The sequence below is a fragment of the Taudactylus pleione genome, unplaced genomic scaffold (assembly GCF_031769625.1).
Source record: "Taudactylus pleione unplaced genomic scaffold, aTauple2 ptg001027l, whole genome shotgun sequence".
Lineage (NCBI taxonomy): Eukaryota > Metazoa > Chordata > Amphibia > Anura > Myobatrachidae > Taudactylus > Taudactylus pleione.
This window is the reverse complement of record NW_028285428.1, coordinates 193,079-211,352: the sequence shown is the minus strand read 5'-3', so window position 1 is coordinate 211,352 and position 18,274 is coordinate 193,079. Positions and strand designations below refer to the sequence as shown.

Sequence of the window (18,274 nt, the reverse complement as noted above, 5' to 3'; positions counted from 1 at the left end):
AATATATATTACATTTTTTTTTAATGAAATCATGTTCGATAAGTATTAAATAGATGTCCTTGAACTAATTCAATTAAAAAAACACCTGACAATTCGGAGCTATTTTTGGACACAAAATTGGTCAGTTAAGTGGTTAAGAGAACTTTGCTCCATAAGTCTTTCACCACTTTCTAATCTATATGCAATACTCCCCATCTGTCTCGCTTTTGGTGGGGTAGTCCTGCATTTCGGGGAAAGTGGCGGTTCAGGGGCTGGCAAGTAGGGCTATCACCGGGATGCTGTGGACCGAGGGTGCGGCTGCAGTCACCATGCCAGCACCTGCCCGCTCTTGCCTGCCAGCACCGCCGTCATAGTTATAAACTGCAGTGGTGTCATTTTACTCAACTTTGTAGCTGTTGTTCCCTCCCAGTCTCCCAGAATACCGGGCGTGACATCGTCGCGCTTGGCATTCTTGGAGCAGCCGCGGTTAGAAGAGGATGGACTCGGAGCAGAAGCAGCAAGGAGGAGGGACCAGCCAGCCTTCACAAGGTTAGCATAAGGCAAACGGTATCACCCCTGGCAAACGGTTTACCCTTCTGACATACGGCACCCCACGTTGTGCAATGAACGTTAGTATTTCATTTTTAGTATTTTATTTTGGGGTTTTTTTTGTCGCCCATGGCAAAGGAAACTTCCACAAAATCTAGAACCAGCCCCGTTTGGGCACTGTCCTTCCATCCCACCAGCTGGTCGCAAGTTGTGGGAACACTCACCGCTGCTCTGGGTGAATAATGCGCACGGCATTGCGGGAGCAGCATAGTTGCACGAGGAGCACTGGACCAGGCATGATGCGAGGCCTCATCCCCTATTCGGACGCACACCTTGGGCGCATGCGGAAGGACTCACTCCATACATCCATATGTTGGGAGGTATGCATACTTTGTAAAATACTAGGGGTGAGCGGGTTCGGTTTTACTCGGTTTTACTCGGTTCTTATCGCCATTTTACCGCAAATTTGGCTCGATTTTATTCGCTATCCAAAACACATGTAAAATGCACATATGAAATATGTTGGAATTATTGTATCATCATTATATAATTATAAATGTGAGACAGTAATGAGTACAATGTCTATTTTTCCTGACGATAGAGTTTCACTTTCTCATAAAACTTGGTCAGTACCAGGATAGTTCTAGGTTTCCCCTGAAAAACTATTATTTAGAATGTGCATGTCCCTATAATAATAACCTATATCTAATGCACATACTGTAGATTATTTAAATTGCCTTGGTTTATTTGACCATTGAATTGGGTACATTGAGTAGCTTTTGTTGCCTGAAGAGAATTCACGTCAAAGAGGTTCCTTGGTTTTCCAAAACAAAACACTGGTCAGCATTATGTTATAATGTCTCCTCATTGCCATTCTCCCAGCAATGATATAAATGCTTATATGAAATATATGTCCGTATGAGCTTTGTGGTATCAGATGTGTTTTTGCAACTCTCCAGGGATCCCTTTGAGCCATGGAAATATCCCATTTGATGAAGTCAGTTATTGATCAGCATTTCAGCTCCAATGTAATCACATCATAAGTGCTGAAAAATGGATCAATGCTTTCATCATTTCCGTTGCCTGCTGTTATGTGATGCATACAGTATATATGTAAAAGAATACGCATACACATCAAAAACATATTATCAACTCGGAGACGTGCTGGAATTGTTCAATAGTAATTATGACCTGATGTATATCCACTTGCACACTAATGTGTCTCACTTTAAAAGCTGCTGTTAAGATGACCTGTCCACACATGATCTAATTGTAACATTTATTGCATAGCGTATATAATTATATAATGCTTGCAATCTGCATTACAGTATGTCACAAATTCAGTATTTTAGGTGCCGCCTAACCAATGGCGCCCTAGCGTACCACATAGTATTTATGATAAAAAGCTCTATTATCGTAAAGGAACACTGTCATCTGGTGCCGGGCTCATTCACCATGTGACTGTGTCATCGCAAGTTTGGGGGTAGTTGGGAAGTGGCCGCCGCAGCGGGCCAAGCTCTGCGCAAATACCAAACACTGTGGATGTCATCGCCTCTGGCCGCTGTACACGTCCACCTGTAGGCAGGGCTGTAGCTAGGGTAGTGCGGCCGCTGCCATCGCACAGGGCACCACAGGTCAGGGGGGGCTGTTTGGGCCTGTCACATTTCAGTTTATTATCATTCTTGTTTGTAGCTTCCTCTTATTTCATCCCCAGCATCTCCTGGTCTCCCCTATCTCTTCCCTGGCCCTTCCCCATTAAGCCATGGACCTTTTTTGGGTGCATTATGTACCTTTGAAAAATGAGGGGGTGCCAATGCTCTTTCTGGCACAGGGCACCAAAAAGTCTAGTTACGGCTCTGCCTGTAGGTATGTGTGTATCAGCACACACACCCGTGGCCGCTGGGAGATTCTGGGCACTAGTCTATGTAAAACCAGACCCAGCACTCTCTCACTGTATTCTCCTGCTACCCTCAATGTCATGGGAAATGAGTAATTCACAGCACTACAGAGAAGAAAAGGGCTTGGATGTCTATACCATAGAAACATAGGATAAGCATAGCTGCCGATATTCTGGCTGTCCCCTCCAAGAGGGGTTATCCAGGTGGGAGGTCTGGGGGATGTACCAGTCAGGTGGATGGTGCATCATTGTGGACCTACTCTCACTATGCAAAGCATCGATTCCGGGAATACAGAACGAATTGTGTCATCAAGCTGAACAGGACCGCCCACTTCACCGGGAGTGGGCAGTGGCAGCAGCGGCAGGTGTCCTCCAGGAGACCTGCATACTTTTCCAAATGAGATTAAGGAGTCTCCCGGATGTTGTGTGAGGATAAGGAACCAAGGAATAAGCACTACAGAAATTGGATTCTTATGCAGTATATATCATTCTATGAACAGGTACCAGTATTGAGAAACAAGGTAGCGGTACTCACCTAAAGTTACATGTAGATACAAGATTAATAATAGCTTTCATACTCTGGACAAGTCTTCAGATGCTTATTGTATTCTGAAATTATTTCACTGAGTTATTTCTGTTTCTCAAACCAGTTATAAGAATTAAGAACTATTTAAAAAAAACTGCAGAGCACCATAAGGAAAAAGGCAGTGTATCATAGTATATTATGTTATTTTACTGTGGAGACTTGGGCCCTCATTCAGAGGCGGTCGCAAAATGCGAGCGCTCGTTCTGAATGTGGGCGGCTGCTTCTCTTTTGAAGTACGGCCTCCTGGTCACTAGCTAAGCTGTGGGTTACCATGCACAGCTTTAGCGACCGACCAGGTTGATGGTCGCGATGGTCAAGACCATCGCGTCCATCTGGGCTTGCGACGAGACCCTAAGGTTGGGTCTCGGCAACCACAAGCCCCAGGAAGCTTCCTGCTCTGATCGAGCAGGAAGCTCCCCAATGACATCACTGCTGATGTCAGTGCAGCCGCCCACAAAACGGCAGGCGTTCCTTAAGGAACGCCTCCGTTTGTGAAACCTCCTCCCTGCCACGCCTACGAAACGGGGCGAGCTGTCGATCAACATCAACAGTCGCCCCTTTTGTAGTGAGCTCCGGAGCAAGAGAATTTCTCTCTCGCTCCGGGGCTTGCAGACGCGCAGTGTGGCCGCTCCACGTGCGCAGGGCCTAAACATCGACCCGCTTGCGAGCGCTCAGCGCTTGCAAGCGGGTCTGAATGAGGTCCTTGGTCTGGAGAATGTGAGGTTTAATAAGGATAAGTGTAAAGTGTGAGTAAGCAAGAATTGAGATGATCTAAAATAGTGGACCTGATTCAGATGTGGATTCAATGCCGAAATTTACGCAGGTTGAGCAATTGTCAGCCATTGCGCATGAGTGTAATTGCAATAGCGATTACACACACAGTCGCACTGCGATCATATACTAATCCATTGCGATCACTATGTCGTTGCAGCACAACATGAGGATGCCCACCTTACCTTACACACATCCGTATTACTTAGCAAGACTGTGAAACCATCGTTAACATCGAGTACCATCGCAGCCTCACGCACACTTACACAAGCTCTGCCCTTACTCAGGAATTGCTAACCTCATCGCACGCAGTGAGTACTCAGGCTGCGTATGGCATCGCAGTGGATAATTTATGCACACCTATGCAATGGCGTTCAAACGCACTGGCACGCCTGCGTTTCGCCAACCACCCTCCGTCACCACCCCCAAACGGTACTTCCTGTCAATCACTCTGGGATGGGTCTGCGTAGTGACTGCCCGATCGCAGTGGAGTGTTCGCGCATTGCGATGCATACGCATCTGCATTACGCAACAACCGGCCCATTGCGTGCGTAATCACAGTTGCGATCCTTGCTGAATCAGGCTCATAGTCAACACGTGGCGCAGTTCTCCAGCTCTATATAGTAAATGGTGTGGGAAAAGTGCATTGCATAGGCACAATATTATGCCTACATTACATCATTGGAAACGCCTGTCAAAATAGCATATTCTCTCTTAAATCTGTTTTTAGAAAGGTAGGATCAAGCCTTCAGGTTGAAGTTAATAACTTACATAGTAAACCTATTGCAACACTACTCATCCTGGATCCTGCTCAGTGATGGGAAGCTCACTGAGAACAGGGGGCCTGATTATGAGATTTACGGTAATGCAATCGCAGCTGCACTTTATCACGGATCGCAGTTGTTAAAATGTGCTAATGCTTCCCAAAGCACATCCAAGCATAGGGACGCCCTCTGCTTTCATATCTGTCCGATGACGTGCAACATCGATAACATTGACACACATCAGCCAGTCACGCGGCATGTAAGTCAAGTCTGACCAGCCGCAAACTCTGCAGATCTCCTGACTGCTGAGAGCTCTCATGCTGTGAAGGAGATCGCAATGGCTAAGCACGCCCATGAAATTGCGTTTTAATGGTCTCTCTCCCCCCCCCCCTGTTGCCACCCCCAAATGCTGACTACCTGCCACTCACTTTGTGAGTGGTTCCTCTGTACGAGTGTGTTCGCAATGAAATCGCTGCACGCTTTCGCGCACGCACAACGGCAAACAATCGCTCGTTCTGTGTAAATATCGGCTTGGCGAAAATCTCTGAAATAGGACCTGGGAGTGTAAGGTTTTGGAGATGAGCAGGAAAGGATCATGAGTTGGATACAGATGAGGTGGAACTACAAGATAAGCATACAGTAATATAAATGTTTGCTTTTGTTGCATTGAAAAAAAACTACAGCAATTTAAATTAAAATGTACATTTATCGGAAATACTGTATGTGCATGAGTCAGATAAGGTAATATAGATAATGTATGGCAAATCACACAAGCACAGTAAGCCAACACAGCAGTAGGACAGTGCTCCTTAATTCTTCCTAGGATAAGTATTCTTAGAGGTAATAAACCATATGGTCAGCAGCTTAGTTTCAAAAGACATTATGTAATCTGTTTGCAAAATAAACATCATGTAAATTGCTAGTAACTTCCATAGTCATAAAGGTTTGCTCCATTTCTTAATTCTTTGTAATGGTCTCTAATACTCCTCAAAGGGCTGTACTTTGTACTATCTACAATCATGGAGATCAGACTTGTCCTAGTTTAAAATAAAACATAATGTTGGTTTAAAAAAAGATAAAAGAACACTTACATGGATGGAGACATAGGGGTAAATTACTAAGCAGCGCTTTTCAAAGCACATCTTCAGCTGTTTCAGCCACTGGATTTAAAGGGGGCAATGATAATGAATACAAAACACACCTGATTTTGTATTTAATATTGTTATCCCTTTTAAATCCAGCTGTCGATGAGACACTGCAGATGAGATGCACTGAGCCTTGGAGAGTGAAAAAGTGAAGAGGATAGTACCAGCCAATCAGCTCCTGTCAGTTTACAGGCTGTGTTTGAAAAATGACAGCTAGGAGCTGATTGGTTGGTACTTTATCACTCTCCATTTTATTACTATCCAAGCAGGGCCCTGAGACGGGGATGGGGGGGATAGTGGGTACTAATTACCCGGGCTTGCTGAAGGGACTAGGCGCCGCCTCCCCCTCTCTCTTACCTCACAGCAGCCCAGCACACAGCCGCGTAGTAATAAAATGAGCAGTACCTGCAGCAGTCTCCTATGCATGTGGGGGGGGAGCGATCACACTGATTACGCCCCCCTCGCTTTGCACCGGGATGAGGTGCTCACAGCGCCCCCCTCCCGAGCATGCAGCGACGCTACGTGGTGCTGCAAAATTATTCATTTATTCTAAGGGGGAGTGGCCACGCCTCCTATGATTAGGCCACGCCCCTTCCCCAGGGTCTGGCAAAGCTCTCTACTCCCCTGTCTGCAAGGCTTAGTGCATCTCCTGAGTCTTTGAAAAGCGATTCTTAGAAAATTTACTCTATTGAGACTGGCTGTTTGCTAAATACAGACCATTTTTTTTGCCATCAAGACACCTAAGGCACAGATCCGCACCTCCAGAGGACCATTATTTAGGGGGAGATTTAATAAAACTTGGAGAGAGATACAATTGAAGATAAATAGCACTAACCAATCAGCTCCTGTCACTTTACAGGCTGTGTTTGAAAAATGACAGTTAGGAGCTGATTGGTTGGTGCTATTTACCTCCAATTTTATCTCCCCCTTAGTATTATTCAACACAAGTGTGTGTTTCAAGCATATTTACCAGCTGCTCACCAGGGTAACTATGTAATAATCTGCCAGATGCAGTCACGGGATTCCTGCAAGTTAGCCAGTATTTTTAAAGTGGCGATAATTGAAAAGGGAAAACTAATTTGCCTTTCAAATGATTGCCGCTTTAAGAAGCACTTTGCGACCAAGCCTGCACCTCGCAGGCTATTACATAAGGTTCCAGGTGTTTCCAAAGGGGAGGACCAGCGGGCTGTTTTGTGGGAGGGGGGGGGGGGAGGCTTAATAATTACTGATTTAGGTATTCCAACAATTAAGTCATCTTTAAAATAAGTATATACAACCACAAGTAAAATATTTAAAACATTTTCTACATTAGTAAGCAAGTTAAGCAGTTAAGAGACAGAGCTAATTCAACAAGTTAAATTCACTCCTGAAGCAGCTCTTGATTAATGTTCATGGATGGAGGGTAATGAATCACATGTATGAGGCGCCCTGGATTACAGTGGTTGGTTTTGCCTTTAAATAGAATAGCGATGTTCACACAGTACAAGGTTCACACAGCAAAAAGTTATAAATATCAGATCGTAATCCAACCTTCTATCACTTTAGAACCACCACAATGATTAAAACACATGTACATTTTAATATACTGTACAAAGTAACCTAAGGTATGGCTTAACTCAATAATGACTGTTTGAAGTTATTTTGTACATTGGGAAAAGTGCAGGTTGGGTACGGGATTCAGCAACCAATCAGATTCTAGCTATTATCTTCTAGAAGGTGCTAGATAAATGTTAAGTAGAATCTGATTAGTTGCTATGGGCAACATCTCCACTTCAAAAACCAGCACTTTGATAAATATACCCCCTAGTCGGGAATCGGCATCGGGATTCTGAGCTCTGGGATCCTCAGCGCCGGCATCCCGTACCCAACCCGCACTTTTCCCAATGTTTAAAATAACTTCAAATAGTCATTAGTGAGTTACAGTAAGCCACAAATTAGGCTACGTTCTATAAACCTGCAGTTTAATAAATTCACCCATAGGTGAGAATGCTGACACCCGCAGGTAAGTATCCTACCCCTAAACCTAACCCAAGCAGCCTAACCCTAACATTCCACCTAGTGCCTATCCCTAACCTAACCCTCCCCCTAACCCTAATACTTACTGTCAGGCTGCCAGTGGTCAGGATGCTGGTGCCGGGACTCTGACTGGTTTCGGGATTCTGGCACCGGCATTCTGAGAGCCGGCATGTCGACCGCCGATGCCAAATACATCCCGAAAAGTGCACCTAGAAATGTGCAACTGTAAAGTACAAGGTGAGTGTGACGGTTTTCTCTCCAAGGTCGGATAATATACACTGTCAGGTTTCTAGAAAATACAAATGTATATTTTTAAATACAGTATATGCTACACTAGCTGTTCCCCAGTGCTGTCTGCTTCTCACTCTCTATTCTTCTCCTCTTTCTCTCCTCGTTACCCCATCTCTGTCTCCCTCCTCTATTTCTCCCTCTGATACCTTTCCCTTTCTTTCTCTCATTTTTCTGTTCTTCTGTTCCCCATTTTCTGACTCTCTCGCTACTCTGTCTGCCTCTTAACCTCTGTTCTTTTTCCCCTCCAATTCCCCTGCCCCTCTACCCTATGTCTGCCTCTGTTTCTCCTCCTCCTCCTCTTTTTCGATTTACTCCTCCCCCTCACTCTCTCTGTAGACTTTCGTACCTCCTCCTCGGCGGAGTTCTCCCAGTTGTTGTTGGGTTGTTGCTCTGACGAGACACTGACGGCGGTGCACGCCACGACGTTGCACATGGATTGTGTTACTAAACATTATGGAGAGATGTTTTGTATTTGTTTTGAAGGTGAGTGGTGGGGAGGGGGGGGGTTCAGACCGTCATTTGGTCATAACACTCGTCGGGAGACGTGTGATGTATAAATTAGATCCGATGTGATGAGATTTTCCTTTCCAGCACTTGACTTTGATATATACTGTACATATAAATATGATGAAAAAAAGTAATAAATCATTAAAGCAACAAGCAACCCACATTTAATTATATCTGTTTAATTAGACTCTATTTATTATGATTCATGTACCAGTTTGAGTCATGAAATAATTGATGGGATGTCTGCCATTTATTTCCTAGAAATACATATTTCTGGCTCAAAACTATATCCTTGCAGAAGGGTGATGATGATTAGTAATGTTATAATTTACGAGAATCAGAATGTTGTGATTTTGTTATGGATCACAAAATATTAGTTATATGTAGCCCTTTATGTTTAGTAAGTATATATTTTTTATTAATTAGCAGCATGGTGATCTGTGCTTGACCACTGATGTGTACTATCAAGGGTCTAATATTCTAATAATAGAATAGTATTAATACTAAAAAAAAGACCCTTAAATTTAACCTACAAAGAGAGAAACGCATTGAAGGAATTAAAGGAAAACAAAAAAAAATATTATTAAACCAACAGATAAAGGGGGGGGGGGGATTGTGCTTTTTAATATTGAGGATTATGAGAATGAAGTCTATCGACAGTTAAATGACTTAAAGACTTATAAGAAACTAAGAGGTGACCCGACAAAAATTATGCTCATCAAACTTAAAAGTTTAAAAGACAAATATGTCAAAAAGGAGACCATGATGCAAAAAAAGCCCAGTTTTGATTAACGAACACCCAGTCACCCCAGTGTTATATATACTTCTGAAGGTTCACAAGAGCCTCACCAAACCACCCAGGAGTCCCATCATCTCCAGGGTGAATTCTAACATCAGAATACATGATCACTATTTACAGCCCCTGGTGATCCACAATGGATCACATTTAAAAGACACCAGAGATTTTCTCATATCTTTGGAAGATATTAGCTGGGAGGATGGGGACCTGATGGTAACATCTGATGTCAGTTCGTTATATATGATAATTGAGCATAGTATGGGCATAGAAGCCACAAGATATTTCCTGGAGAAATCAAATCTGTTGCAGGACTTACAGAGCTTCATATTAGAAGGAATAGAATTTATTCTTTTCAACAATTTCTTCTTGTTTAAGGATGATTTCTTCTTACAAAAGACTGGTACTGCGATGGACACCAGGTTTGCTCCGAGCTATGCCAACCTCTTCATGGGCCTATGGGAGGTAGAGGCCGTGTGGGGGTGTGGGCATCTCGGAGCGGACCTGGTGACCTATCACAGGTACTGTATATAGACGATATATTTTTTGTCTGGAGAGGAGGCAGAGCATGTTTAGATAATTTCTGTGAATCCCTAAATAAGCACAATAAAAATATAGTTCTCACAGTCGAGATCAGCGATCAGAGTATCAATTTTCTTGACATCACAGTCTATATTAAAAATGGCAACATTTGCACAAAACAAACTATACGAAACCAACCGACTCGGGAACGTATAGGTGCAAACGGTTGCCACCATATAAATTGGTTAAACTCCATTCCTGTGGGTCAACTTAAAAGACTCAAAAGGAATAGCATTGAACAACAGGAATTTATGATTCAAGCCAAAAGTATGGAAGATAGATTCATAGCATGTGGATATGATAAGATAAAAGTTAGTGAATCCTTTAACAAGGTGAAAGATGTGGAATGGAAATGACTACTGGAAAAGAAATACAAACATCCACAAACTAACGATAGATAGCAATCGGCATTTGTCACAGAGTATACCAGTCACTACAGGGATATAGAAAAAAATTATTAAGAAACCCTGGAGCCTATTAAGCAGGGATCCGGTGATAGGATCAACAATCCCTGATAAACCTATGCATATATATAGGAAGGCTCCCAGTTTAAAATCCAAGTTAGTGGCAAGCAGTGGCGTCCCTATCTCATTAGACACCTGGTGCGGGGAGCAGTGATGGGAGAGGGCGGAGCCACGTGCCAGGGATAAGGAGGCGTGGCCTCATGGGAGGGCGTGGCCTTGCGGGCCAAGTCCCATTTTTGTCACACCGGGGGTGCCGGAGGTGCGGGCTGCCCCCGGGAACCAGACTGTCTGAAGTGCCGGCTCCCTCACTGTGTCAGGAGCCGAGTGCTGAACATAATTCCACAGTGCAGCACCCGGCTCCTGTCACTGATACCTGGGTGCGGCCAACACCCCCCGCACCCACCTTGTGACGCCACTGGTGGCAAGTATATTACAAACATCCAGTAGCCTTTCAACAGTCCTCTCAAAAGGTTTTTATAGATATGGTGGATGCCAGGGCTGTAGATCCATCAAAAGTGAGGGCAAGAGTAAAATAGAAAATGTGGAAATAAATGGAAAGGACGTACAAATTAAAGACTTTATAACTTGCAGCAGCAAGAATGTTGTGTATGCTATTAAATGCACTTGCAACAAAGTTTACATCGGGTGGACAACTAGGCTCTTGAAAATACAGGTGGAGAACACCTGCGCAACATCAAAAAAGGCGTTGAGACCCACTCTCTGGCCCTACACTTTAGAGATGTACACGGATGCTCTCCCACTAATATTGTAGGATTTTATGGTCTTAAGGCTATTAAACCCAATAATGAGCTAAATATATCATTTCATCCTTGGCCAAAACAGAAATTAATTATATATACACATATAAGACATTTGTCCTGAATGGTCTCAACAAGGACTTCGAGGTGAAATGGTTCCTATGATATGAAAATGTATTTTTATTTTGCGTCCTGGTCCTAATACTTGTTCTATAGTTCTGCTTTCGATTGACTCGTGTATTGATGATATATGGACAATGTATGGGAACTTTACTCATATCGATTCCTAACATAAGGATGTGAATAGGATCACACCTTATGGAGTCACCATCGGATCCAACATTGGAGATCCAAGGATGAAATTATGTGTTTTATGTTGTTATGTATATGCTTTGAACAATGCCTGATTCATATGTATATATCATGTTGATAAAATTTTATTTTGTGATATTAGTGTAAGTTGTACTTCCCGGTCCTATTGAATTTAGCTAAACAACGTGGCACTATGCCCGCTATCTTGGTTTCCATGGTCACAGTTGAAGCGTCCCGGACATCTGCGATTGGTCACTTCCGCTTCCGATGACACGCACGCTTCACTTCCGGTCGCGATCGTGGTCCCGGGACGGAGACTATCCAGAGACTGTGAGGTAAGGTCTGTGCGGAGGATTCCGCATTGTTTTTGGCCAGTAATGTCCCATGGTAAGCAAGACTATCCGGAGACATGGTTGTTTTGGCAGTAACCCTGCCCTGACACTGTGTGATTAGTTGGTAGTAGTATAAATAGCTGAGGTCTGCACACAATCCTTATGTCTTGATAAAGGCTCCCAAGAGAGCTGTAACGCATTGACCCAAGGAAGTGTGCCATTTTTATTGATCCAGAGATATGTCATTTGGAACTTATTTCTATTAGCTGACTCCTGTGCCAATGATTTTTTTGGACTGCCTCTTGGAGCATTTATATTTTGTGTCTGGTTTTTTATCATGTGTTATACGGTATACATCATCTTTTAATATTTTGGAGTCTTCTCACATTTGGGACCCTTGTTTTTTTATGTATAAGTAAATCAATTTTTGGGGGATTTACTTCATTGGATTGTAAAGATTTATTTGGGTTCATATATATAAGCTGCGATGGTTAGCAAGGAATATAAAGAAAGAAACCATGATGTGAAAGATTAACACCGTGAAAATTGTGAGTTCGGTACGCTGTTATTTAAAGAAACCTTTGTATGATTTCTACTATTCACGTTAGAGTGAGTGAATAGTACGCAGTACCTCCTATCTTTTGACACACGTGGGGTGAAGGATCTTTCTGTCTAAAGAAACCTCTATGGGAGTCAATATGGTGTTCCTCTTGTGAGTAGGGTACGCTTTACCTCCTGCACCAGTTATTCTTCAGATTGTGGAACTTACCTTATTTCTACTTCAGGGTCCATAGGGTATCCACAGGATACCTTGGGGTATAGGTGTGACGTCAGTCATCGGGCACCATAGAGTTAAGCTTTCAGCCTCCCAGGATGCACTAGGGTCCCCCTCCTATACCCCGCCCCCGAGCCAAGGCACCTCAGTTTAGTTTGGTGCCCGGCCGGAGTCGGGTGCACCTGTTGGAGTGGGTGCTAAGAAGAGCCCCTGAAGTTTTTCTGCATGCAGTTGTGGCTGCACATCTGGATGTACAGCATGGACAGTCAGTCCTGACGTCCATGCTGTCTTCCCTACACCCCCGCCGGTACCAGAACGCCAGTACCGATCCGGGGATGCTGGTGAGCATCTGGGGTCACAGCTAGCGGTGACCCCAGATGTTCCGGACCATGGCCGGATTCAAGGGGGACAGCAAGGTAAGCAGCTGGGTCCCGCGGTGGGTCCCCGCTGTTACATGGTCCAGAGTTCCCAGGCAGGGGGCTCCCTGGGGACTGGCTGCAGCGTGGAGCCAGGTAAGAACCTGCGCTTCCACTAACCCCCTGGGACAGCGGACCGCAGTAGAGCGGTAGCGCTGCGGCGTCCCGGGGGTTAAATGCATGCCAGGGGAGCGTGCCTTCCCTGTCTCACAGCCGGCGCCTCCCCCGCTGCACACAGCCCTCTCTGCACTCTGCCGACTGGCCCTGTGGCAGCGCTCCTCCCCCAGGCCAGCCTCCTCTCTGCTCCTCGGCGGCCATCTTCCTGAACGCATGGTGAACGCTGCTGGAAGCCTGGAAGGAAGCATCTTGGTCTGGGTCCCCCTGCATACCTCTCCTCCGCTGTGGTCAGGTCTGTGTATGCAGCGCTGTGTCCTACCAGGCCCTGTGTCTGCGTAGTTGAGTGATCAGCGCTGGTTAGTGCAGGAATTGATTTTCTTTGCATTGTATGTGACTGTGCTAGCGCTGCTGCCTGTATCTTCAATTCTGTCAGCTTTATTACTGTCCCTGTTCTTTCTGCTAAGCCCTTGCGGTGCGGTGCTGCAGGGTGGTCTCTCACCTCTTTAAAATACAATTGGTGAGAGGGGTCACATACTTAGTACCATCATGTCTGAAAGTGATTTTCCTCTCCGGCTACAGTGCACTACGTGTAAAGTACCTTTAGCGGAGGGGGAGGGTAGCGCGGAGGGCCTCTGCCGGCAGTGTTTGTCAATGGCGCGGCCTATTACGGTTACAGCACCGGTACAGGAGCCGCCCTGGGCTTGTTTCGCTCAGGCGCTTACAATCTTAGTGGGCCAGTTAGCTCCGCAGCCCGCGTTTACACAGATGGGTTTGTCCCAGCAGTCAGTGGTGTCGTCACCCATGCAGGGTTTCCCAAGACAATTGGTGGTACCCCGCAGTCTCCCTATTTCCCCTCTCCCGGTTTCTCAAGAACCGGCGTGGGTTACCTCCCTGACGAGTTCTGTACAGCACTTGTCGGATGTGTTGCAGGGGGAGACTGTGATGCGGCCACATAAACGGGCGGTGGCGTCTCTGTCGGCTCCTTATGAGGATGACGAAGGGACGTCTGATGATGGGGAGATTCTGGATCCTTACGATCAGGAACCTCTCCATACTAAGGACGCTGACGCTAGGTCCAAGGTATATATTCGGGCAGTCCGCACAGCCTAGGTGATTGAGGACGAAGTTCCCCCAGCTGCTAAATCCAAGTATGCCTTTTTTAAGGATGTGAAGGGTGACACCACAGTTTTTCCTCTTTCGGGTCAGTTAATGGACCATTTAGAGGAGGCGTGGAAACAGCCTGGCAAGCGATACCAGCCGCAGAGGCGCCTGGCAGTGGCTTATCCGTTCGCGGATAATTATTTTGCTAAGTGGGAATCCCCTCCACAGGCGGATTCTCATGTGACACGTCTTGTCCGTAGTGCCACATTACCGATGCCATCCATGTCCTCCCTTAAGGATGCTACGGACCGCAAGGTGGAGATCTGCCTGATGTCCGCTTATTCCCTTGCGGGGGGGGGCAGCGCGGCCGGCTATGGCCATTTGCTGGGTTGCCAGAGCGATGGAGCGCTGGACGGATTCATTGGAGGCGTCCTTTGATTCCGACTGTCCGGCCGAACAAACGGAGTTGATTGGTAATCTCCGTGATTCGGCCACTTATATCAACGAGGCGGCCTTAGACATTAGTACTCTGGTGTCTCGAATTTCTTAGGCAGCGGTGGCTGCTCGTTGCACCTTGTGGTTGCGATCCTGGAAGGCGGACGCTGACTCCAAAAAGGGTTTGGAGGCGTTGCCCTTTAACAGAGAAGTTCTCTTCGGTCCAGATCTGGACAAGATTGTGGCCACGCTGGCGGCAGCCAAATCGGCATGTCTCCCGTCGGCCGCGGTTCCTTCTGGTTCAGGACCATCGTCCTTTCGGTCTTATAGGGCCCAGGGCAGGCCCAAACCACAGTCTTTTCCCCGACAGGCTGGTCCCAAGAAATTGGCCAAGCCCCGGAAGCAGGCATGGAGTACCAGACGTCCGGCCCCTAAGTCTGATGACAAGCCTGCGGCCTGACGGTCCAGGCCTCCCGTTGGGGGATCCCAAAGTGGGAGGCCGCCTGCTGCAGTTCGCCCAGTGTTGGTCGGTCACCATGACAGACACTTGGGTTCTCGAGGTGGTCTCCCACGGGTACGCCCTCTCTTTCCGGCACAGACCCCCGGCTCGATTCTTCACCACGGGTCTGCCATCAGACCGGAACAAGGCCACGGAGCTGCGGAAGGTCTTGCACACTATGCTCCAGGCTGGAGTTATAGTGCCTGTTCCATTGTCCCAGAGGGGCCAGGGTTTCTATTCAAATCTTTTTTTTGGTGCAGAAACCCAATGGGTCGTATCGTCCGATTCTCAACCTCAAAGCTCTCAACAAGTCTTTGCGGGTGCCGAAGTTTCGGATGGAGACCCTACGGTCCATCATTCTGGCGCTGGAACCTTGGGACTACATGGTGTCATTGGACATACAGGATGCTTACCTGCATGTCCCTATTCTTTGCGCCATCAACAGTTCCTCAGGTTTGCAATCCGCAGCGACCACTTTCAGTTTCGGGTGTTACCTTTTGGCCTGGCGACAGCACCGTGTGTGTTCACCAAGGTGATGGCGGTCATAGCGGCTTCTCTGCGGCTGCAGGGAGTCCGCATGTTGCCGTACTTGGACGACCTGTTATTAGTGGCAGGATCTCCAGAGCTCCTTCTACGCCACTTGGACCTGACCATTGCACTGCGGCAACGGCACGGCTGGTTAATCAACTGGCAGAAGTCCACTCTAATCCAGGCTGCACCTCGGAGCCTTATTGGACTCGGGACAACAAAGGATCTTTGTGACAGAGGAAAAGATCTCTGCTTTACAGTCGAGGGTGCGCAGTTGTCTGCACAGCCACCGGGTGTCTCTACACTTGGCGATGAGGTTACTGGGCTCCATGGTGTCGGTGTTCGACATGGTGGAATATGCCCAGTTTCACTCCAGACCTCTGCAGCACCTGATCCTGTCCAAGTGGGACGGGCTGCCTCAGTCTCTAAAGTCCCAGACGATAGTGCTCACCCCGGAGGTTCGCCTGTCCCTTGCCTGGTGGTTGCAGACGACCCATCTCAGCAAGGGACGTCCGTTCTGGGTTCCAAATTGGGTCCTGTTGACAACGGACGCCAGTCTTCGGGGCTGGGGAGCAGTTTCGGGTCCACACTTGTTCCAGGGCAGGTGGACGCCAACAGAAGCGGAGCTTCCAATAAATATCTTGGAACTCCGTGCGGTCTTCAATGCTCTCCAGCAGGCACATCGGGTTCTCCAGGGTCGCCCGGTGCAGGTCCAGTCGGACAACGCTACCACCGTGGCCTACATAAACAGGCAAGGAGGAACCCGAAGTCGGGCGGCTCTTGTAGAGCAATCTTCCGGCCATATCAGCGGTCTTCATCCCGGGAGTGCTAAATTGGGAGGCGGATTTTCTAAGTCGCCAGGACGTTCATCCGGGGGAATGGTCCCTGCACCCGGACGTTTTTCAACTGCTGGTGGACAGGTGGGGTCTTCCAGAGATCTACCTCATGGCGTCCCGGCACAACAGCAAGTTGCCGGTGTACGGGTCTCACACGAGAGACGAAGAGACGTCTCTGGTGGATGCTCTGTCCGTCAGTGGACGTTCCGGTTCGCATACCTGTTTCCTCCGGTTTCCCTTCTTCCACGGGTAATCCGGAAATTCAAACAGGAAGGAGGGACGCTCCTGTTGATAGCTCCCGCGTGGCACAGACGGCACTGGTTCTCAGACCTTCAGGGTCTGTCCGTTCTCAGACCTTCAGGGTCTGTGGTTGCCGCTACGACCGGACCTTCTGTTGCAGGGTCCTTGTCTTCATCCGGACCTGGCTCGGCTGTCTTTGACGGCGTGGCTGTTGAGACAGCCATGTTGAGGTCCAGGGGGTTTTCCAGCTCTGTGGTGCGTACCATGTTGCGAGCTCGGAAACCGTTGTCCGCGAGGATATACCATGGCGTGTGGCATACGTTCTTCCAATGGTGTCGACCCTTTCTTGATTTTTCATGGGAACAGGGCAGTGCTCCGCACTCGGCCTGAATTTCTTCCCAAAGTTGTTTCCCAGTTTCATGTTAACAAGGAAATAGTTGTTCCGGCCTTTAACTCACCTGGTCTTTCAGTGGGTGAGGCCACTTTGGATGTTGTGCGGGCCTTAAGGACTTATGTTGACCGCACTTCTTCGTTTAGGAAGTCGGACGCCTTGTTTGTCCTCTATGGCTTCCGTAAAAAGGGTTGGCCTGCTTCAAAGCAAACTTTGGCAGCCTGGATCCGTATGGCTATTTCTGAAGCTTATCTTCATGAAGGTCTGCCGGTTCCTCCTTCTTTGAAGGCTCATTCCACTAGGTCTGTGAGTCCTTCGTGGGCAGCTCGACGTGGTGCCTCTGCAGTCCAGATCTGCAAGGCTGCTACGTGGTCCTCTGTCCATACCTTCGTGAGGTATTACAGGTTTGACACCTTCGCCTCTCAGGATGCTTCCTTTGGGCGGCGGATTCTCCGTTCAGCACAGGAGCGTCCCCACTCTTAAAGGATACTGCTTTGGGACATCCCCAAGGTATCCTGTGGATACCCTATGGACCCTGAAGTAGAAAATATGAGATATGGTAAGAACTTACCTTTGTTATCTCTATTTCTACGAAGTCCATAGGGTTCCACAGGACTCCCGCCCTGTCGCACCTGTGCTGCAGATGGGCTTTGCTCTGGTCACCGGTTTTCCCGTCTCCCTCTGGTGAGAGTGTGATTCTTGTGTGTATCCAGATCTTCTTTCTCTCTCTTCCTTCTCCTCCTCCGGCCTATGGCTTGGTAACTAACTGAGGTGCCTTGGCTCGGGGTATAGGAGGGGGACCCTAGTGCATCCTGGGAGGCTGAAAAGCTTAACTCTATGGTGCCCGATGACTGACGTCACACCTATACCCCAAGGTATCCTGTGGAACCCTATGGACTTCGTAGAAATAGAGATAACAAAGGTAAGTTTTTACCATATCTCATATTTTTTGATCATATTGTACATAAGATTACATGACAGTGACGCAACTTATGTTTCTCCCTTTAATGCATATACTACACTGAGGGAGACGTTTGCGAATCTGAACGTGGTACAAACTAAGAAAGAAGTCCATGAGGATAACGTTTGTTTTGATTTCACGTTATAAGTATATATCTATATCAAGCGCCTGTTTGTGTATCTCCTTTTTCGCTTTTATTTGTTTTTCTTGTATATGTATGGACCAG

The 18,274-nt window shown here is 47.0% G+C and overlaps 1 protein-coding gene across 2 annotated transcripts in view; it reads right to left on the bottom strand.

The window, feature by feature from the left end:
• ZNF385B (zinc finger protein 385B) overlaps window positions 1-18,274 on the bottom strand; it is a 566,921-nt gene that overhangs the window by 467,463 nt on the left and 81,184 nt on the right. Inside the window, exon 1 of one of the 2 annotated variants that reach the window (XM_088461222.1) lies at window positions 7,794-7,873. The exons of the other annotated variant lie outside the window; for it this stretch is intronic. Coding sequence (XP_088317348.1) covers window positions 7,794-7,863 — 70 coding nt within the window. The 5' untranslated portion in view covers window positions 7,864-7,873. Of the gene's footprint in view, window positions 1-7,793; window positions 7,874-18,274 lie in introns of those variants that run through there. 2 annotated transcript variants of the gene reach the window in all.